Source organism: Takifugu rubripes, chromosome 12, assembly GCF_901000725.2.
Source record: "Takifugu rubripes chromosome 12, fTakRub1.2, whole genome shotgun sequence".
NCBI classification, from domain to species: domain Eukaryota; kingdom Metazoa; phylum Chordata; class Actinopteri; order Tetraodontiformes; family Tetraodontidae; genus Takifugu; species Takifugu rubripes.
Genome location: NC_042296.1, coordinates 13,438,918 through 13,456,336, shown reverse-complemented (window position 1 = coordinate 13,456,336; position 17,419 = coordinate 13,438,918). Strand labels below are relative to the sequence as shown.

The 17,419-nt window shown below is 42.6% G+C and overlaps 1 protein-coding gene across 4 annotated transcripts in view; it reads left to right on the top strand.

Moving 5' to 3' along the window:
* Positions 1–17,419, top strand: part of atp9b (ATPase phospholipid transporting 9B) — a 48,900-nt gene that overhangs the window by 2,161 nt on the left and 29,320 nt on the right. For all 4 annotated transcript variants that reach the window (XR_003890211.1, XM_029844860.1, XM_029844859.1 and 1 more), the window contains exons 3-11: positions 7,724–7,874; positions 10,783–10,896; positions 11,145–11,253; positions 11,690–11,748; positions 12,584–12,635; positions 13,581–13,675; positions 13,888–13,968; positions 15,189–15,264; positions 16,580–16,656. Coding sequence is in view for 3 of the 4 variants with exons in the window: in XM_029844860.1 (XP_029700720.1) it covers positions 7,724–7,874; positions 10,783–10,896; positions 11,145–11,253; positions 11,690–11,748; positions 12,584–12,635; positions 13,581–13,675; positions 13,888–13,968; positions 15,189–15,264; positions 16,580–16,656 (814 nt within the window). In the remaining variant the exon portion in view is untranslated. The remainder of the gene's footprint in view (positions 1–7,723; positions 7,875–10,782; positions 10,897–11,144; positions 11,254–11,689; positions 11,749–12,583; positions 12,636–13,580; positions 13,676–13,887; positions 13,969–15,188; positions 15,265–16,579; positions 16,657–17,419) is intronic.

Below are 17,419 nucleotides of genomic sequence, written 5' to 3'. Positions count from 1 at the left end.
TGTTGGTGATTTCTATTTTAACACGTGGTGCAGTGTCATGGTGGCTTGCACTGTTGCCCCACATGATTCACTTAATATTGAACACTTGGTGTGTTGTATTCACTTAATATTAAACACTTGGTGTGTTGTATTCACTTTACTTACAATTTTGAACACTTGAGACATTCTAGTCACCTGATATCAACAGTAAGAAACAACCCATATTAAACAAATACAGGGCTTCGCCGATCACTAGCGTTAGCATGGCCTCACCGTCTGTTTCACCCGGTGTCTTTGTCTGTTCAGCGTGCGAAATGTTTAGTTACTCCTCTGCCTCCCTTAGTGAAGGGAATAGGTGCAGAAAGTGTAGTTTATTTATGGCTATGGAGGCGAGACTTAGCGAGCTTGAGACGCGGTTCCGCAGTTTGGAGTTAGCTGGAGTTGCGTCATGTAGCCAGGGTAAGCTAGCTGCTGCGGAGCCGCCTAGCGTAGCTACAGCTAGCGGTCCCCCGGCAGCAGCCGAGCAGCCGGCTAGCCAGGGCGGCTGGGTGACGGTTCGTAGGAAGCGTAGCCCAAAACAAAGGCCCACGGTGCCCCACCACCCGCGGCTAACCGCTTTTCCCCACTCGGCGACACACCCGCTGAGAAACCGACCCTGGTAATTGGCGACTCTGTTTTGCGCCACGTGAAGCCGACTCCAGCGACCATAGTTAAGTGCATTCCGGGGGCCAGAGCGGGCGACATAGAAGCAAATTTATGGCTGCTGGCGAGAGGTAATCGTAAATTTGGTAAAGTTATTATTCACGTCGGAGCCAACGACACCCGGCTTCGTCAGTCGGAGGTCACTAAAATTAACTTGGAGTCGGTGTGTAACTACGCAAAAACGATGTCGGACTCCGTAGCATTCTCTGGTCCCCTCCCCAATCTGGCCAGCGATGAGATGTTTAGCCGCATGTCATCGCTTCGTCGCTGGCTGTCACGGGGGTGCCCCGATAACCAGGTGGCCTTTATAGACAATTGGAACACCTTTTGGGGAAAACCTGGTCTGATTAGGAGAGACGGTGTCCATCCCACGCGAGATGGTGCTTCTCTCATTTCTAGTAATCTGGCTAATTTTATTAGACCCAAAGTGACCTGACAATCCAGGGTCCAGACCAGGATGCAGAGTTGTAGTCTTACACACCTCTCTGCTGCTTCCTTAGAACCCTCATCCACCAACAATAACATATTTAACACTATAGAGGTAGTCTCTGTTCCACGGTTAAAAGTTCACCAAGCACAGAGCAGGGGAGCGGTCAATCACCAAAATCTTATTAAAATTAATACTGAAGCACAAGTTGGAGAAACTAATATCACAATTAAGTGTGGACTGTTAAATATTGGATCTCTTTTGTGTAAATCCCCGTTAGTGCACGACCTGATAGCGGATCATCACATTGATTTATTTTGTCTTACCGAGACCTGGCTTCAGGAGGAGGAGTATGTGAGCTTAAATGAATCTACTCCTCCTACCCATCTTAATTATCATATTCCACGTGTTACTGGTCGAGGAGGGGGAGTGGCAGCAATCTATCACTCCAAGTTATTAATTAATCCCAGACCAAAACATAGCTTCAGTTCATTTGAAAGCCTGACTCTTGGCATCACTCATCTGAACTGGAGGACAGAAAAGCCACTTCTGTTTGTAGTTGTATATCGGCCCCCTGCTGGGCCACATTCAGAGTTCCTGTCTGAGTTCTCTGACTTCTTATCTGACTTGGTCCTTAGAACGGAAAAAGTCATTATCATTGGAGACTTTAACATCCATATGGACGTTATAAATGACAGCTTTAGAAATGGCTTCATTTCATTACTTGAGTCAGTTGGTTTCCTCCAGCAGATAAACCAACCAACTCACAGCTTTAACCACACCCTAGATCTAGTTCTGACTTATGGTGTTGAGGTAGAACATGTGTCAGTGTTCCCTCAGAACCCAGTCCTGTCAGACCATTCTTTGATCACTTTTACATTTATGATTAAGGATTCTTCTATGCTCAGAGCTCAGTCTTACTATAGCAGATGTCTTTCAGATAATGCTGTAGCTAAGTTTAAGGAAGTGATCCCTGTGCTGATCCCAGGACCACCGTGTGTTTCCCCAGGGATCAATCATTATAATCTTAGCCCTGCTGAGGTTGACTCTATTGCTGAAGGTGCAGCAACCTCACTGAGAATCACGCTTGATTCTGTTGCCCCCCTGAAAAAGAAAATAGTAAATCAGAGGAGGTGTGCCCCCTGGTATAATTCACATATCAGGACCCTCAAGCAGAAAATGCGAAGACTGGAAAGGAAGTGGCATTCTTGTAAAATAGACAGCTACCATGTAGCCTGGAAAGACTGTCTATTAGTATACAAAAAGGCCCTTCGCAAGGCCAGAACAGCTTATTTTTCTTCTTTGATTGAGGAAAATAAGAACAACCCCAGGTTTCTCTTCAGCACTGTGGCCAAATTAACTAAGAGTCACAGTGTTTTAGATCCACGTATCCCTTCTTCCCTTAGTGGTGAAGACTTCATGAGCTTCTTCACTGATAAAGTTCTAGCTATCAGAGAGAAAGCTAACCAGGCCATCCCAACAACTGGACCATCACCAGATGTGCCGACTGTGGGAACATACAGGGTCTCCAACGAGCCCTTAAGCTCCTTCAGCCCTATATATTTTTCTGAGGCGTCATCGCTAATTCAGAAATCCAAGACCGTACCCCGGTCCTACAAGGTGGCAGTGATTAAGCCGTTGCTTAAAAAACCATCACTGGATCCCGATGTCTTAGCAAATTATAGGCCAATATCCAACCTTCCTTTTATCTCTAAAGTTCTAGAGAAGGTGGTGGTGACTCAGTTACTGGAGCACCTGCAGAGGAACAGCCTGTTTGAGATGTTTCAGTCAGGCTTTAGAGCTCATCACAGCACAGAAACAGCACTTCTTAAAGTCACTAATGATCTTCTCATAGCTTCCGATCATGGACTGGTCTCTATGCTGGTTCTGCTGGACCTCAGTGCTGCTTTTGATACAGTTGATCACAGCATCCTGTTACAGAGACTGGAACATGTGATTGGGATTAAAGGGACAGCACTAGACTGGTTTAGATCATACTTATCTGATAGATACCAGTTTGCCCATGTCCATGGTGTTCCCTCCTCATACAGTAGGGTTAGCCATGGAGTTCCTCAAGGTTCTGTACTCGGACCAATCCTCTTCACCTTGTACATGCTTCCCTTAGGGAACATTATTCGGCAGCATGGGATACATTTTCATTGTTATGCTGATGACACTCAGCTCTATTTATCCATGAAACCCGAGGAGACAGAGAAGTTAGTGAAGCTCCAGACCTGTCTTAAAGACATAAAGTCCTGGATGTCTTCAAATGTCCTCCTCCTTAACCCAGGAAAAACTGAGGTCATGGTGTTTGGTCCTGAACCTCTCAGGGATAGATTAGATCACATGATCACTCTAGATGGGATCTCATTAACATCTAGTGTCTCTGTGAGGAATCTAGGAGTAACTTTTGATCAAAATCTCTCCTTCAACTCACACATTAAATTAGTCTCTAGAAGTGCCTTTTTTCACTTGAGGAACATCTCAAAGATCAGGAAGCTACTGACCCACCATGATGCTGAAAAGTTAGTCCATGCATTTGTTACTTCCAGGCTGGACTACTGTAACTCCTTATTGTCAGGGTGTCCAAACAACTCTTTAAGAAGCCTCCAGTTGATCCAAAATGCTGCAGCCAGGCAGACAGGTATTGACAAAAGAGATCACATTACTCCTGTACTGGCGTCGCTTCACTGGCTGCCCGTTAAATTTAGAATAATTTTTAAAACCCTTCTTCTGACCTACAAGGTCCTCAGAGGCCTAGCTCCATCCTACCTGGAGGAGCTAGTGATACCCTATCAGCCCAATAGACCGCTCCGCTCTCAGAATGCTGGTCTACTTGTGGTTCCCAGAGTTTCCAGGAGTAGAATGGGGGGCCGAGCATTTAGTTACCAGGCCCCCCTGCTATGGAACCAGCTCCCTGTCCGGGTACGGGAGGCTGACTCCATCGCTACTTTTAAGATTAGACTCAAAACCTACCTCTTTGAAAAAGCTTATTGTTACTAATTCAGTAGTTCCAGTTACTATCATAGACAGACAAATTATCATACCTAGGGGGTCGTCTAATCGTTAGGTCACATCTTAGTTATGCTGTTATAGGCCGAGGCTGCCGGGGTCCAGAAACATGATCACCTGACAGGCCTCTGTCACTCCACTGGGTCATGGTTTCCTCTCCTTTCCTCTCCTTTCCTCTCCTCATCAAGCAGATTAGTTATGCTGATTCTTGTGTAGTTTTTCTGCTTCTCCCCCCCCCGGGGGGTTAGGCTCGGAGGTCTTTAATCTAGACGTACAGTTTGGTCATTTATTTGAAGGAAACGAAAAAAGGTCAAAATGTCAGATAGGTCCAGGTCGAGGCATCTTTGCATGCTCGCCACCATTTTCTTCCACATTGATGCCAAGTGGCTTCACACATTTCCTGGTGCAAGGGTTAGGGTTAGGGTTGGTTAGGGTTAGAGGGTTAGGGTTAGAGGGTTAGGGTTAGGGTTGGTTAGGGTTAGAGGGTTAGGGTTGGTTAGGGTGAGGGTTGGGTTCGGGTTGGTTAGGGTTAGGGTTGTTTAGGGTTAGTTAGGGTTAGGGTTGGTTAGAGTTAGGCTTGGGTTAGGGTCAGGGTTGGGTTAGGGTCAGGGTTAGGGTTAGAGGGTTGGGGTTGGTTAGGGTTGGGTTAGGGTCAGGGTTAGGGTTAGGGTTAGTTAGGGTTGGTTAGGGTTAGAGGGTTGGGGTTGGTTAGGGTTGGGTTAGGGTCAGGGTTAGGCTTAGTTAGGGTTGGTTAGGGTTAGAGGGTTAGGGTTGGTTAGGGTTAGGGTTGGTTAGGGTTACAGGGTTGGGGTTGGTTAGGGTTGGGTCAGGGTTAGGGTTAGGATTAGGGTTAGGGTTGGTCAAGCAGCTCAGCCTTCAAGGCTTGTGCCATCCATCTTCTTCTGAATCGCAGTCCAGAGGTTTTAAAGGGGTTCAGGTCTGGTGATTGGGCGGCCCAGTACAAGTTCCTGTTCTGGTCGGCTTTTATCCACACCTTCAGTGGCCCAGCTGTGCGCCAGGTCCGATCGGCCTCAGGCCCGATCGGCGCCAGGTCCGATCGGCCTCAGGCCCGATCGGCGCCAGGTCCGATCGGCCTCAGGCCCGATCGGCGCCAGGTCACGGCTGAGCCGCTGGAGTTCTTGTGCCAGAAATGGCCAAAACCAACCACAGCAACGTGAAAGACTGAACACACCCCAAGTTAAAACATTAGTCGTTTGTATTTGGGACATGTATTATGACCACTTTTCCATTTTCTTCAAATAAATTGTAATAAATTAGTGTTTTATTTGGAATTTAGGAGTATTGTTCTCAGGAGCTTCTAGAATAAAACAAGTGTTCATTTTGCTTCATCACATACCAATAAATAGCAAAATGAGAGAAACAGATCATTTATGCAGTGCCAGAAATTGTCAATGTCTGGACCTTGTATAAGTTAATGTATAGGAGCAGGAAGCACTGGGCATTGTATAAGTTAATGTATAGGAGCAGGAAGCACTGGGCATTGTATAAGTTAATGTATAGGAGCAGGAAGCACTGGGCATTGTATAAGTTAATGTAAAGGAGCAGGAAGCACTGGGCATTGTATAAGTTAATGTAAAGGAGCAGGAAGCACTGGGCATTGTATAAGTTAATGTAAAGGAGCAGGAAGCACTGGGCATTGTATAAGTTAATGTAAAGGAGCAGGAAGCACTGGGCATTGTAGAAGCGAATGTATAGGAGCAGGAAGCACTGGGCATTGTAGAAGCGAATGTATAGGAGCAGGAAGCACTGGGCATTGTATAAGTTAATGTAAACGAGCAGGAAGCACTGGGCATTGTATAAGTTAATGTAAAGGAGGCAGGAAGCACTGGGCATTGTTATAAGTTAATGTAAAGGAGCAGGAAGCATGGATTGTATAAGTTAATGTATAGGAGCAGGAAGCACTGGGCATTGTATAAGTTAATGTAAAGGAGCAGGAAGCACTGGGCATTGTATAAGTTAATGTATAGGAGCAGGAAGCACGACCCTGATCACGGCTTGAAAGTCCTCAGGACAGCAGTCATAGTTGGGAAGTGCAGCCAGGACGCGGGGGTGTTTTTAGTGGGGGACCTGGATGCGCACCATTAGTGCAAAAAGAGATTTTCAGGTCAACACAATGTCATCCTTTATCTGACTAATGATTAATTCTACAGATTTGTCCCCTAAAGTATTACTGTTCTGAGCAATCATTGTGAATCGTTCTAGTGTGATGAACATTTCCTGAGTATCAAAAGGACTTTTTGTGTTAGTGGAGCTGCATATTGATCCCACCTTCCCGTGTCCCCATTAATGAACAAATCGGATTCTTCACAGCTGACCAGTTTAAAGCTTTCCAGTAATTTTCTGTTTGCTCTGTGCAGGATTATAAAACCCTTTCACACTCAACGAGCCCTGATTGTTCAAATGCCATATTATTTGAATAGCATTCATTTGCTCAAATAATCACTGTTTTGAAATCAAACTGAAAGGCAGGCAAGAGCACTGCCAACACAAATAAATCCTTTTTTTTCCCCATCTAAAGTTGATTTATTTTATGCTACCTTGCTTAAAAAGAGAAAAAGCCAAGTTGAGCAGCATGACGGCATACAGGGACGGTCTCCCCTCAGGTGCCAGTTTGGGTCACCCTCTTATCAAGCTGATTCCATTGTCATTTAGCCCGGCACTGCTATTGCTATTCTGTTTGCATTTGGTATCAGACATGCTCGTTAAGCCAAATGTAGCCATTAGTAGTTAGATAGAAACTCAAATATTGTTTTGAAACACTAACTTTTACAAAAACCTCTCCTCTGGTCTTTTACCTTCGACGATATCACAGTACAACTTCCATGCTAACGTTTTCAGATCCATCAAAATGCCAAAAGCAAGGACTTTATTGTAATAAAAATAAAATAGATAAAAATAAAAATCATTACACCTGGAAAAACGGACAAAAATCTACTCGATTCTGTGGCTTATACACATGCACATCTCTGGAAATGAACAAGATGACTTGAATTCCACATTCCAAACTAATATTCAAGATTCAAGATGTACTTTATTCATCCCCGTAGGGAAGTTGAATTGTAGTAGCAGCCTAACGTGGATTAATATAACTGTAGTCTAGGTTTTGTATTAACAAAGTATAGAGACAGAATAAATCAATACAAATAAGATTAGAACGTTATAAGCATATATACAGCATATATTATAAGCATATATATATATATATATATATATATAATATATACATATTATTATATATGCATATGGACATACATATACTTTCTGTTTATCTAATTAGACCTCAAAATTAGCCTTTGCTTGCAGCTGCATAAATGAACAAGAGGTTTGAAATCTCACATGAGGTTTCAGTCAGTTATGACTTGTTTATATTTGGTTGTTAGTCTGGTTGAACTCATTTACCACGTTGGTCTGGTTGAACTCATTTACCACGTTGGTCTGGTTGAACTCATTTACCACCCTACTGTGATCTGTTACTGTCTTACTTATATTAGTTTTGAGATGAAATTGCTAAGTCAACGGGTTACTTTGCTGTTCTTGTGATGTGAGTTGTGAAGTCATTCATTGACAGTGTTTCTCTCGTAGCTGCTGTGACTGCCTCGTCCACATCTGCCGGAGGAAGAAGGAGCTAAAGGCAAGAACGGTGTGGCTTGGCTGCCCAGAGAAATGTGAGGAGAAATACCCCAAAAATGCCATCAAGAACCAGAAATATAACACCTTCACCTTTGTGCCTGGGGTGAGCTAGATTTCTGTGATTTCTTCTGATCTTCATTTGAAATACACAAGCTATGATTCGAATTTCTCCCTGTCACTCATATTCTCAGTCCATAAAATGTGGTAGAAATAATCTAGTAGTGCAATAACAGAATAGATTATCCAAATACATATTTATTTCAGTAATTCAATTAATGACGTGACATTTGTATATTATGTTGATTCATTGCACACCCACCTGGGTTCCCACCTGCCCAGGGACTACGGTTGAAATGTAGTTGCTGCAGTGCACTAGGGTTAGGGTTGGTTAGGGTTAGGGCTAGGGTTAGGGTTAGGGTTGCACAAGGGGTTAGGGTTTGTTAGGGATAGGGTTAGGGTTGCACAAGGGGTTAGGGTTTGTTAGGGCTAGGGTTAGGGTTAGGGTTGCACAAGGGGTTAGGGTTTGTTAGGGCTAAGGTTAGGGTTGCACAAGGGTTGGTTAGGGTTAGGGTTGGTTAGGGCTAAGGTTAGGGTTAGGGTTGCACAAGGGGTTAGGGTTGTTTAGGGTTAGGGTTGCACAAGGGGATAGGTTTAGGGTTAGTTAGGGTTTGGGCGAGGGTTAGGGTTGGGTTTGTTAGGGTTAGGGTTGCACAAGGGGTTAGGTTTAGGGTTGGTTAGGGTTAGGCTTGCACAAGGGGTTAGGGTTGGTTAGGGCTAGGATTAGGGTTGCACAAGGGTTGGTTAGGGTTGCACAAGGGGTTAGGGTTGGTTAGGGCTAGGGTTAGGGTTGCACAAGGGTTGGCTACGGTTAGGGTTAGGCTTGCACAAGGGGTTAGGGTTGGTTAGGGCTAGGATTAGGGTTGCACAAGGGTTTGTTAGGGTTGCACAAGGGGTTAGGGTTGGTTAGGGCTAGGGTTAGGGTTGCACAAGGGTTGGTTAGGGTTGCACAAGGCTTTGTTAGGGTTGCACAAGGGGTTAGGGTTGGTTAGGGCTAGGGTTAGGGTTGCACAAGGGTTGGCTAGGGCTAGGGTTAGGGCTAGGGTTAGGGTTGCACAAGGGTTGGCTACGGTTAGGGTTAGGCTTGCACAAGGGGTTAGGGTTGGTTAGGGCTAGGATTAGGGTTGCACAAGGGTTTGTTAGGGTTGCACAAGGGTTTGTTAGGGTTGCACAAGGGGTTAGGGTTTGTTAGGGATAGGGTTAGGGTTGCACAAGGGGTTAGGGATAGGGTTAGGGTTGCACAAGGGGTTAGGGTTTGTTAGGGTTAGGGTGAGGGTTGCACAAGGGGTTAGGGTTTGTTAGGGTTAGGGTTAGGGTTGCACAAGGGGTTCGGGTTTGTTAGGGTTAGGGTTCGGGTTGCACAAGGCAATCATCCCCTGCAGCCAGAGCATGTATGCCCCTAAGGTCCAGAGTTATTTGGCTCATGTGAGTTCAACCGTATCATTCTTGAGCACGGCGCAGCTGGAAGATGTGTGCTTGAGCACAACACAGTTGGTCCTGCATGTGCATAAAAAGTGAGGTGTACCGTGCACACTCCATCTGTTTCAGTAGGATTCACTCTAAAGAGGAAGATTATTTACTTGGAGTAAGAGTGGGGATACACACAATTGAAGCTGCTTGCAAATTTCCAGTCATTTATAGTTTAAGTGGTGTCATCGGCTGGTGTTGGTGCAGTACGTTTGTTTCATGTCTAACCCTAACCCTAACCCTGTCTAACCCTAACCCTGTCTAACCCTAACCCTAACCCTGTCTAACCCTAACCCTGTCTAACCCTAACCCTGTCTAACCCTAACCCTGTCTAAGCCTAACCCTAAACCGGTCAGCGCAGCATCTACCAGGAGGTTTTCAAGCACTCTCTGCCAGCATGACGGCCAAGTACCAATACCTTGTTTAAGGACCGTGCTTGATTGGTTAGCACCTGATCTGCAACCCATTGGGAATCTGTGGGGTTGGCCTGCTCTTTAGAGAAGGATGGGAGACAGCAGACCCAGCTACAGAGCTGAAGGCTGCTGTCAGAGCAACCTGGACCTTCTTAACACCTCAGCAAAGCCACAGACTGATCACCTCCATGTCTTAATGCACGCTACAGTTATTCATGCTAAAGGAGGTGTGGTGTACTTTAGTCCTGCCTTACCACATTAAATAGACAAACATTTTTGGTTTGTCTTAATATTCTTATTTTTCTGAGATATGGAATTTTGGATTTTGACATAACTGTGAATAAAATTAATTGAAGTCTGAATAATGAATCAATATAATGTGAGTTTCATTTAATTTCTGCAATGAATGAATCATTTGAATCATTTATTGAGTTTATTTAGATGCAATAGCACAATGGTCCCTATAGTGTTAACTTACAGAGCCGCCAGACTTATTAAGTACCCGATATTTCCATGATTAAGAGTGCTGCCTACAGCGTAAGCCATAAAATCTTAACTGCTCATTAGATACGTAGATATTCTTATCAACAGTGAACAAAGTGGCTCTGCCTTTCACCCTCTTAATTGAATTATTAAATACACACGAATTGAGTTTAGCAGTGTGCATTTTACCCTGAAGGTCAGGGGGTTCATTAACTTTGAATCCTCTGTTGATTTTTTTTCTTGTGTCTCATGACCCTTGACCAGATGCTACACACTCATTATTGCAAACATTCTTTAAAATCTGGCCTTAGCTGGATAGGATGGAATAGAATAAGAGAGGAACAGCACTTAGCCTGGCTGTGGTTATCAGTCCTGCTTGTCCTGTCCATTTTAGAATATTTAAAGTTTAAATATTCTAAAATGGGTACAGTTAGTTAGTTTAAACTTTAAACTGTACCCGCTGCTGTTGTAACCTGTCACTGGTGAAACCATATCCTGACTAGTTCAGTTATCAGTGGAGTATTACTCTGTATTATATACCATATATACCATCATGTTAACTTCCTCTTGTGACTTCTGCTTCTTTCTCAGGTTCTCTACCAACAGTTCAAGTTCTTCCTCAACCTCTACTTTCTGGTGGTAGCTTGTTCCCAGTTTGTACCATCCCTGAAAATTGGATATTTGTACACATATTGGGCACCTCTGGTAACTCTTTCTGCATTGTTTACCAACTGTATATTAAAAAGAAGTTCAATTTGGAAAAATTGTTTGACTTGACTAATAATGTAACACACTTTGAAGTTATATCTGCATAAATTTGGAATTTGATTCTGTAAAATGAATTCAGATCAATTTCTTATAAGCCAATATACTTGGGGCCTGATTGTACCGTGATCATGCTAGGCAATGATAATTATACTGATCTCTTCATACAATTTGTTTTCATTTGTCAGGGCTTTGTGTTAGCTGTAACAATGGTGCGAGAGGCTATCGATGAAGTCCGCCGCTATCAGCGGGACAAGGAGATGAACTCTCAACTCTACAGCAAGCTCACAGTGCGAGGTGACTGAAGTGACTGATGGATATTTATCCAGACTTCTGTAGCTGTTTGCTGATGTTGTGATAATTCCAGGGTATAGTCAATGTCTCCCTGATCCATGCAATTAAAAGATTACGCTCCACTCCATCTACACTTGTAACGAGCCATTCTCACTGTAATTGCTTTCAGTACTTAACACTGTATGAGCTGTTAAATGTGAGGTAAAATCCTTTTAATGTGACGTATGTACACACAATAAATTTGTGCTTACGAATACCAAAGAAAGCATTGCGAGTAAAGTTGTGGCAGTCACAAATGATCTGGATTCCGCTTTGGTTTTGAGTCACAATCATTTCCAAAGGCACAATTAGTTACTTAAATTTGTCATAACTGCAGAATTTCTACCAGTTGTTTGTGGCTTATGTATTGTATTTATTAATCTTTTGCTTTTTAATTTAGGTAAAGTTCATGTGAAGAGCTCAGACATACAAGTTGGTGATCTGATCATTGTTGACAAGGTAAAGCTTTGCTATTTGCACAAATGTATTTATATGAATTTACAGCAATCGCTTTCTAGTCTCCCCTTTCCTTTAAGATTTGGGATCAGTTTTTATTTGTGGACAACTCCTTTGACATCACATCATGAGTCCCCACAGCCGTTCCATCCATGCCCTCCTTCATACTGTCAAAGGGTTAGGGTTAGTAATGAAGGGTTAGGGTTAGTAATGAAGGGATGGACATGGGTTAGGGTTAGTAATGAAGGGTTAGGGTTAGTAATGAAGGGTTAGGGTTAGTAATGAAGGGATGGACATGGGTTAGGGTTAGTAATGAAGGGTTAGGGTTAGTAATGAAGGGATGGACATGGGTTAGGGTTAGTAATGAAGGGATGGACATGGGTTAGGGTTAGTAATGAAGGGTTAGGGTTAGTAATGAAGGGTTAGGGTTAGTGATGAAGGGATGGACATGGGTTAGGGTTAGTAATAAAGGGTTAGGGTTAGTAATAAAGGGTTAGGGTTAGTAATAAAGGGTTAGGGTTAGTAATAAAGGGATGGACATGGTCAGCAACAATACTTGGTGCTCCAAAGTCTACTTGCATTTTGAAATTGTACCTCTGAATAAAAAAAATCCAAATGACAAAAATAACAGGGGACATTAACTAGTTTATTAGTAAGTGATTATAGTTATTATATTATATATTACATTATAGTTAATATTATAGTTAATATTTCGTCACATCCCTACTGTATGTTGCCTTATCACCGTGTTATTCCATAAGGCACTAATGAAGCTATTGACCCTATCATTGAGGTCATCATTGACGCTGATACGGCCTTTGACTTTTGTTTGTTGTAGAATCAGAGGATTCCAGCAGACATGATATTCCTGAGAACATCAGAGAAAACTGGTGAGCAGGACTGGTTATATATCAGCATGAAGCCTAAAGTACTCAAAATACATTTGCAAAGACATAATAATGATCATTTATTTGTTAGGCTGAAACCACAATTACTGTAAAGATAACCTTTTTAAGCTAGTCAGACCTTTTCTTCATATGATGACATTCACATTATTCTTGTGATGATGTGATGATGCAAGTTTAAATCAATCAATGAGCAGTGTCAGATTAACCTAACCCTAACCCTGACCGGGGCAGACCAAGTACCCTTAATAGGGAAGAATCTGTTTCTGCACTGGAGCTGCTGGACCAACCTAGCAGCAGCCTGAGCTGCACCCCTTTTAGACAACATAGAGTGGCCATTGCGTTGTGCACCATAGTGCGACTGTTGTGCTCACACTGACCCACTCGCACGTCAGCCTGGAAGTTCCATCCTAGCAGAATGGAAGCGGTTGTCCTTGTGTTACTGTTTTCTGTCATAGTTCTTCCAGGAAGGCTTCAGTGGTGCACTTTAGTCTCTATGTCAAATAACTGCTCTCCTCTGTCACTGTGTCTTACCCTAACCCTGACCCTTAACCCTAACCCCTGACCCTAACCCTTAACCCTGACCCTTAACCCTAACCCCTGACCCTAACCCTGACCCTTAACCCTAACCCTGACCCTTAACCTTGACCCTTAACCCTGACCCTTTAGTCTCTATGTCCAATAACTGTCCCTGTGTCCCATTGTCTCAGATCAGTCCAGGTCACAAGTGCTCCATGTTTATTGTCTCCTGGTCTGAACAGCCACTGATGCTCTACATTGGGCTCAAGGCTGTGGAACACATTACTTTTTGAAATGCCTTTTTAAAAATGTGAAGTATGAAGGAGATATATAGGCCATGTTTTTTACTGTAAATTGAAACAAGAATAAGTATTCCAAAGGAATTGTAATATTCTAATTTCTGTTTTTTAGGTGCATGTTTTATCAGAACAGATCAGCTGGATGGAGAAACAGATTGGAAACTGAAAATAGCTGTTGGCTGCACACAGCGGCTACCAGCAGTTTCGGTATGGATGCAGTTTTCGATGTTATAGTGTTCTTCACCTCTTGGAATATATCTCGTGGATTTGTGGAGCATGGAGTAATCTTTTAGAGATTGTGGGCTTTAATGGGTTAAATTAAATTCTACAATGATTATTAGAATAAAATTGTCATTCAAATGTGTCATTCTTTCTGCTACATTTTCAATATTAACAACTCCTTTTTGTTCTTGTCTTAGGACCTTTTCTCCATCGCTGCCTATGTGTACGCCCAAAAGCCCCACCTTGATATCCACAGTTTCGAGGGCAACTTCATAAGGGTATAATAATTTGTGGACATACAATAATTACAGGCTGTAAAACTCATCTTACGCATTTCCCCATGAACATAGTTAACGTCCATCACTGTAGTGTCGACAGTTAAGGGATCTGTGTACTTGCAGGAGTCAGGCTTTTGCATCAGTTTATCCCGTCTTTCTTGTTGCTCAGTGATTTGATTTGATTTTTTAGCACAGCCTTGATTGAGAGGGATCTCCAATGGGGGACTTTGTGGCCTGTCTTCACTCCTGGCCACACCAGGCTCAGTAAGGGAGCACACTTCCTCTCTTCCTTCATCCTCTGCAGCCTTCCTTTGCAGAGATTGTGCTTTTAGTCTGGGCAGGATGGGGAAAATGGTTCCCACAGACCTGCAGCAAATGAACGTACCTATTTATGAGGGTTTCTCTTTCTCTTGAAATGGTTTTGGTGTCTTTCTTTCCATGGTTTTACAAGGTCCTCTGCAGTTCTAAACACCAACATTGAATGGCACTGTTAGAGTGGACAAACATTCTGAAACCTGACAATTATTATTTTTTGTGCATGTTTAAGTGAACTGACAGGTTGTGGCTGTTTCAGTATCATGGTTTTCATATCAGACATTTAAGCTAAAACTCAGACTCGTGCCATTTCCAGCTTTTGTTTTCTGTTTTTATTTAAGGGAGGGAGCTAAAAGAGAGGAATGATGAAACACAAGGATCCCCACAGTCTTAGTTATCACTGCAGTCTCATCAGTCTGCTCCCTTTACTGGTTTTGAAAAGAAGCCACATCTCAGCTACATCTAGTGAAAGTGTTGATAATGGACGAGGGGCTGGTGACCCTCTGGGGGTCAGAAGGACGACTGTTGCAGCCGTCACAGCTGTCAGGGCTTGGAAACATTAATGGCACAAGAGTGTCAAGTCATTCTCGCCGGGCAGCGTGTACTCCTAGGTGGGTTCCTGGCATTTCTCACGCTTACAGCACTGATATTTATTGTTCAGGTAGTTTATACGTTACTTGTGCTCCTCAATGAAAAATGAGGTGACTGCATTGAAAACTTTCAAATGTTTGAAGTAACATAAAATGAATCAAAAATAACTCAAGTTAATCATAATTTGATCACATGTATGTGTCACACTCACACATATACATATGCTAACACAAAGGTGTATGTATGTACCGTATTCATGTATGTATTCATGTATGTATTCATGCATGTTGTGTTTTGGGTCATCTCCCCTGTAGGAAGACGTCGATCCTCAGGTCCATGAGAGTCTCAGCATTGAAAACACCCTTTGGGCCAGCACTGTTGTTGCATCTGGTGAGTGATTGTCAGGGTTTTGTTTTTACAGACCATAATCTTTACGCCTGTAAATCAACATTAAATCAACATTATTTTCTACCGGAAATTACAAATAAAAATCACTTTTGCAACTATCCTGCCTGTAAAATGGACTCACAATTTCACAGGTGACTAGAATTATGCTGATGCATTCCCATTACTCTTCAGTTAAACTTCATATAGAAAGTGTCAGGACTCGTTAACCCGTTCATTAACTATATCTGCACTAAGCAGCTAAAGTGAAGGAGCCATTCTGCATATTTGATGATATCTGTGACCTTTTTATTGTCCTGAGCTGATTCAACGCTACTGTTATGGCTTTATTTAATCAGCTAACAGTTTCCATTCCAAGTAATCAGACATTCAAGCTACAATGTAAAATTAATAATAAATCCTAATACAACTATGTTCAAGGAAAAAAAATAGAACTTAGTAAGGTTCATATTCATCATTTTAAAGTGGAATGAATTATTCTGATGAATGTTTGATATTTTTGCACACAAAAGTCTGAAGATTGTCAGTGAAAATTCATTAACATGTTTTATCAAATTAGACGTCAGTGAAACCAGTTGATTCCTGTGATCTCCTTTGCTTACTTTGCTTTTTCCCATTTTATGAAAAGCTGCTTTTATCATTGAAATAGTTAAAGGTCCCTTGAAATGAAAGCCTTTTCTTTCTGGTCTTGTCATATATAAACTGGCCCCCCCTGAACGTACCAACTCATAGAATGAGCAAAGCAAGCGGGTTCTGGATCATCAGCAGAGCTGTTGGGCCTCAGCTCGTCAGGACAGGACGAGGCCAGACTCTTCTGTGTGAAAACACCCCCCCTTCGCCAAAGAGATCCATACAGAGTAAACATTTGCACAAGGCCACATCCCCACCATCAACCCTGCTCTGCCTCTGTTCTCCTCCTTAGTAGTCGTGGGTAGAAGCTGAAACGGCACGTCCTCCGTGTGAGACTGGCTCTTGGTGGCTGTAATTCTGCACCACGGCCACATTTGGGGAACGAGACCAGAGTTACAGTATTAAGGGACCGTTCAATCCTACATAGAAGCTTCCAAAATCAGCATGTCAATGGGACATTAAAGGGGAATCAGGAGTTGTGTTAAAGCTTTGCTCCTCCAGTAAGGCTATTAAATATTCATTACTGTAATAAGGCCAGTTGTAATAAGGTCCTCCTTATGAATTTGAGTGGCAGTGAGAGCTTTTCATGCAGTTCCTCAAGAATGGAGTGTGTCAGTGATATTGTGAGGGCTGGGATTCACTGAGGTTTCTCTCGCTCTCTCCTTGGCAGGCACAGTAATCGGAGTGGTGATCTACACCGGCAAAGAGACCAGAAGTGTACTGAACACGTCCTCTGCCAAGAACAAGGTGAACACAATTTTTATATTGCTGCAAAAACAAGCATTTATCTGAAAGCCTTTAGTTGTCAGTGTTATCTTTAATTAATGACATTTTTTTTAAATCAAATTTGAAAAACCCACATTAACATTTCTGATTGCATGTTTCAATTTTATTGCATATTTTTATTTGCATGTTGCATGTTTTTTATTATTATTTTTTTTTTAATGGATGTTTGTAAAAGAGGATGAAATGCCTGACGTTTTGGCCTTATAGTCTTTAACCTTGACTTTTTAGATAAAGTTGGACCTGTCAGTGGTAAAGGTCAGCTCTAGTTGATAATTAAGCAAAAGTGACCATAACCAAGGGTTTATATGATTAATCTTTGATTTAGTCACTCATGTTGTGCACCTGACATTTAGAAGTAAAAGGAATTATTTCATTGTTTCTGAAAATCTTCTAATCCACTTAACATGTTCTCATTTGTGTCTGTGTTATTACATAGATAAATCAGTGCCATCTATTTAGTTTGCATCCTTTTGTAGGTGTTTCCTTTAAATAAAAAACTAAATACATGCAAAGATTAGCATGGAGCAAAGACAGATTTCTGGAACGCTCTCTAGTAAGACATTAGGGCAGGGGTGGGCAAATCCAGTCCTCGAGGGCCGTATCCAAGCCATACTTTCTGTCCTACAGGTAAACACGTTCACCTGGGGTTTCATTTACCTTGGTGAAAGCATTTCCTGCCTGGTAGGATGTAAATCCTGGCTTGAATTAAACCCTCGAGGACTGG